The 5117-nt window shown below is 40.8% G+C and overlaps 1 protein-coding gene across 3 annotated transcripts; it reads left to right on the top strand.

Moving 5' to 3' along the window:
• The first annotated feature begins 351 nt into the window (after nucleotides 1-351).
• On the top strand, nucleotides 352-4583 carry LOC147854034 (pentatricopeptide repeat-containing protein At5g27110-like). Of its 3 annotated transcripts, XM_087332385.1 has the most exons (3): nucleotides 352-3683; nucleotides 3856-4336; nucleotides 4407-4583. In XM_087332385.1, the coding sequence occupies exons 1-2, from the start codon at nucleotides 390-392 to the stop codon at nucleotides 3874-3876; spliced, it is 3315 nt and encodes a 1104-aa protein (XP_087188511.1). In that variant the 5' UTR covers nucleotides 352-389; the 3' UTR covers nucleotides 3877-4336; nucleotides 4407-4583. The 3 variants fall into 3 exon arrangements, with proteins under 3 accessions (XP_087188511.1, XP_087188509.1, XP_087188508.1); XM_087332383.1 differs by having other exon boundaries at nucleotides 352-4336; nucleotides 4440-4583; XM_087332382.1 differs by having other exon boundaries at nucleotides 352-4336.
• The last annotated feature ends 534 nt before the right edge of the window (nucleotides 4584-5117 follow it).

Here is a 5117-nt window from a genome sequence, read left to right as displayed (position 1 = left end):
ATTTTGAACAGGATTTGACATCTATAAAAAACGCACTTAATAGAATGACACACTTAGTTGTACACACATTTAACCGAATGGTTACTGTACTTGTCACTATGTATATGCATATATGTACATCAATCGGACAGCACTCGGGTACCCACACTTGTTGCAAGGAATTATCTCTGGCAAACAGTGTTTGGACTCGCCGGGCTCTCGTGCTTTTATGACATATTATTACTTCTGCTTTCTAATAAAAAAGCATATCATTTAACAAATTAAATGGATTCTAATTAGAAGTTTTAATGGGCGATTAGTAAGCAATTGTTATATCATTTGAATTTCAGATCTCCTGTCTGTCTGTCTGTCTGTCTGTCTGTGTGGATTCATGGACTCCTTCTGTGATCATGATGAAGGATTGCAATGCAGACCCTGAGTCCCTCGTCATGACGAATCAAGAAAAGGAATTGGGCTCTTTTGTCGTGCTACTCAAGGCTTGTGGAAGAAAGAAGGATTTATGTGAAGCCACAAGACTACATGATGAGATTATGAAGAGGGGTTTGCTTGAAAAGAACCCTCGTATAGGTAGCGCTTTGATCTGCATTTATGCTGAATGCGGAATGATTTCTAAGTCAAGAGGAGTGTTCGAGGAGCTTCCCATTCGGGATGTTGTCACATGGAATTCGCTCATTTCATGTTATACCCGACGAGGACAAGGTCATGAAGCATTGAAATGCTTTGGATTGATGCGGAAGGAGGGGTTTCGGCCGACTGAGGTTACCTTCCTTTGCGTGTTGAAAGCATGTGGGAATGTAGGAGCTATCGATACAGGCGAACAAATCCACGATGAGATTGTTACTAGGGGCTTGTTTGAGAAAAACCTCTTGTTGGGCAATGCGCTGGTCGACATGTATGCTAGATGTGGTATGCTCTGGAAAGCACGAGAAGTCCTGGAACATCTTCCTATCCGGGATGTAGTCTCTTGGAACTCGCTAATAGCAGGGTACACGAGGCTTGGACGGGGTAGTGAAGCGCTAGACTCTTTGGACAGGATGAGAAGTGAGGGCATCTCTCCTGATGCAGTTACGTTTTCTTCTACATTGAGGGCATGTGGAACTATACGGTCCATACACAAAGGCAAATCAATCCACGATGAGATTGTTCATAGAGGATTGTTGAATGAAAACATTGTTCTTGGCAATGCTCTTGTCGATATGTATGTCAAATGTGGCGTTCTTGCAAAAGCACAACATGTGTTTGATGACCTTCCGGTTCGAGATGTGATCTCTTGGAATGCATTAATTGCCGGCTATGCCCAAAATGGACAAAGTCATAAAGCATTTGATTGTTTTGAGAAGATGCAAACAGAGGGGCTCTCACCAGATGCGATCACTTTCAGTTGTATCTTAACAGCATGTGGCAATATAGGAGCCATAGATAAGGCCAATCAGATTCACAATGAAATTCTCACTAGGCGATTACACGAAAAAAATATCGTACTGGGCAATGGTATGGTTGATATGTATGTTAGATGTGGTTATCTTGGAAAAGCAAGAGATGTGCTTAACAAGCTTCCTCACCGTGATGTAATTTCTTGGACCACTCTTATCTCCGGGTATGCCATACATGGCCGAGTGCATGAAGCATTGAGTTGTCTTCAACAAATGCAGAAAGATGGCATCTCTCCAAATGAGGTTACTTACCTTTACATCTTGAAGATTTGTGGTAGCACAGAGACTATTCACATTGGCAAGAAAATCCATGTTGACATTTTGAGGAGGGGCTTGTTGAAGAAGAGTATTGCACTTTCGAATGCTTTAGTGGCTATGTATGCCCATTATGGCTTGTTCTCAAAAGCACGTAAAGTGCTCGAAGAGATTCCTATCCGAGACGTAGTCACCTGGAATGCGCTTATTACGGGGTATACCGAAGTAGGGAAAGGTCATGAAGCAATGAACTGTTTTGAGCTGATGCAGATGGAGGGTATTAATCCAGATGCAAGTACTTTGAGTTGCATCTTAAAGGCATGTGGGAGCACAAAATATCTTGGAAAGGGTGAGGAAATCCATAAAGAGATTATTCGAAGGGGTTTATTGGAGAATGATGCTGTGATTGGTACTGCACTAGTAGACATGTATGCTGCTTGTGGTGCCCTCATGACAGCACACCAAGTGCTTGATGAACTTCCTATTCGGGAAGTTAGTTCTTGGAATGCACTCATTGCAGGGTATTCTGAGCATGGACAATGTGAAAAAGCATTGGTGTGCTTTGAATGGATGAAAAGAGAGGGTTGTTCTCCGGATTCAATCACATTTACTTCTATTCTGAAGGCTTGTAGCAACATACGATGTATTGGACTGGGAAGACAAATCCATGACGAGATGCTGAGTAAGGGATTGTTGGAGAAAGATATCATGTTGGGTAGTGCTTTGATTGATATGTATGCTCAATGTGGTGTACTTGAAAAAGCACAACAAGTGCATGATGAACTTCCTCTAAGAGATGTAATGTCTTGGACTGCACTAATTGCAGGGTATGTCGAACATGGGCAAGGCCATGCTGCGTTGAATTGTTTAGAGAATATGCAAATCGAGGGTGTTTTACCTAATGAAGTCACCTTCATCAGCATCTTCAAGGCATGTGGCATCACTGGAGCTATTGACAAGGGTGAACGAATTCTCGATGAAGTTTTCAGTATGGGCTTTTTGGTGAAAGAAAATAACATGCTTAGTAATGCTTTGGTTGACATGTATGCCAAATGTGGTGCACTTCGAAAAGCACATGAGGCACTCGATGAATTTTCCATTCAAGATGTAGCTTCTTGGACTGCCCTAATTGCAGGATATGTAGAAGAGGGAAGCAATCATAAAGCTTTGAACTGTTTTGAACGAATGCAAACAGAAGGCATTTGCCCAAATGCGATCACCTACAGCCTCGCATTGAAGGCATGCAGCAAAATCGGGGTTATTGACAAGGGCAAGAAAATTCATGATGACATTGTCAATAATGGGCTTTGCGTGGTAGAAAAGAATGTTGTGCTTGGCACTGCATTGATGGGTATGTATGCTAAATGTGGTATGCTGGCAAAAGCACAAGAAGTGCATCATGGGATTCTTTGTCGTGATGTTATCTCTTGGTCCACACTAATATCTGCGTATGCTCAACATGAGCGAGACCATGAAGTACTGCATTGTTTTGAACAGATGAGAAGTGAGGGGGTATCTCCAAATGAGGTCATCTTCACTTGCGTCCTCAAAGCTTGTGGTAGAATAGGAGCCATTGATAAGGCCAAGCAAGTTCATGATGAGATTGTTGAGAAGGGTTTGTTGAAGAAAGATGACATTCTTGGCACTGCCTTGGTTGATATGTATGTCAAGTGTGGTTTGCTTGCAAAAGCACAGGAAGTGCATGATGAGATACAAATGAGAGATATCGTCGCTTGGAATACCTTAATTGGGGGATATGCCCAATGTGGGTATAATCATGAAGTGGTGAAATGTTTCGAACGGATGCAGACTGAGCATCTCTTTCCGGATGCAATAACCTTCTTATGTTTGTTGAATGCATGCAGCTACTTGGGGAGGTTGAATGAAGCCCAAATGTATTTTAGTAGCATGACCGGATCATATGGCATTTCACCAAGCTCGGAGCACTATACGTGCATGATTGTGGTGTTTGGAAATGCCGGACACTTTGATAAGGTAATTTCGATGATCAAAATGATGCCAACATCTGATGATCCTGTTGTTTGGCTTGCCTTAGCCAATGCTTGTAAAATATGGGGAAATGTGAAGCTGGGAAGATTGGCATTTGATAAGATAGCACTTTTAGAAAGATCACCTAATTGAAGTTTCTATTCTTATGTCAAATCAGTCATTCTGGAGGAGCCGTTGATTTGGCCACTATGTTGTGGTGATCTTTAACAGAAGTCTAGGAAACATTAACACGAAAAGAATTTCGGTTGTAGAGGTGATCGCTTCAGGAAGCGATGCTGTTGTTTTTTGGCCAGCACCTCATCCTGATCCACAAGGATAAAAACGAGCCTGACAAATCGGTGATTCACACCATGGTTGCTAATGGACAGAAAAACATAGAGCTGATTCTTTCTCAGAAAAAAATGATGATTCATTCTCAGATTGTGAAGAAAGGCTCAAGCTTATAATCTGACCATTTACCTCAGCTTGATCTTAATTGTTCTTGAGAGCAACATGGGTCACTTCGTGAAAGAGCATTGACATGGCTGCAGGAATGCAAGAGGAAGCAGAAAATGTTAGCAGCAATGGAAACTATCAAGAGGAAGCCTCGCATCAAAGGAGCCGGAAAACCATCAAGCATGCATTCAATCCTGAGAAAGGTATGTAAACATAGAACATTTTTTACACATTGTTTGTTTTCTTCCACCAAGCCATTTCCTTTTATTACAGCTATATCACATTGGTGTATCGAACTAATGACAGTCCAAAGCTTGTGCCCATGGGCATAATCCAGGTTCGTGGAGTTCGACAAAGCATTAAACAATAGTATGGGCTGACATTGGTTGTGTTCATAATGGAAAGAAAAATGTACTAAAACAAGATTTCAAAGAAATTGAAATAACTGAGGTATTTCTCACAACTTTTTCTTTGAGTATTATTGTTGTAGATCAATTGACAGTCTTTTGCATATTAATGGATCAACTTCCATATATATGGAGAAGGACTATGATGCATTATTAGCAGTAGGTTAAGTATGCCAATGTGGTTTTCCTTTCAAACTGACCTCTAACCCTCAATTCATCATTAGGATGTTGTTTGTTTTATTATTCCACATGAGTGGAGTCAATACAAATGCGAGATTAGAGTACCCACACAACTATAGGCTTTCTAGGCCTTGACGCTTGGTTTATACATTTTAATAGACATCCCAAGTTGATAAGAATGGTAGATTGATTAGCTAGTAGAATTTGGTTTGAATCAAATTTCTCAATAGTTGGATTGACCCAATCTCACAATAGTTGTCAATAAAGTCAAGATTTCTCAATTAGTTACACATAATTCTACTTGCAAATGCTGGAAAACAAGCAATCAAACTCTAAACATAGCGCCTAAATACACATCCAAGAGGCCTAAGCTTACTTAAACATGCTTAATCACTTA

This window comes from Azolla caroliniana, unplaced genomic scaffold, assembly GCF_043228905.1.
Source record: "Azolla caroliniana isolate FFs.n. ecotype wild unplaced genomic scaffold, voAzoCaro1.0.p SCAF_16, whole genome shotgun sequence".
Classification (NCBI taxonomy): Eukaryota; Viridiplantae; Streptophyta; class Polypodiopsida; order Salviniales; family Salviniaceae; genus Azolla; species Azolla caroliniana.
This window is presented reverse-complemented; position numbering and strand designations above follow the sequence as displayed.

Bases quoted from the DNA above. Each gene is read 5' to 3' on its own strand.
- LOC147854034 (XM_087332383.1), top strand. From the start codon at position 390: ATGATGAAGGATTGCAATGCAGACCCTGAGTCCCTCGTCATGACGAAT.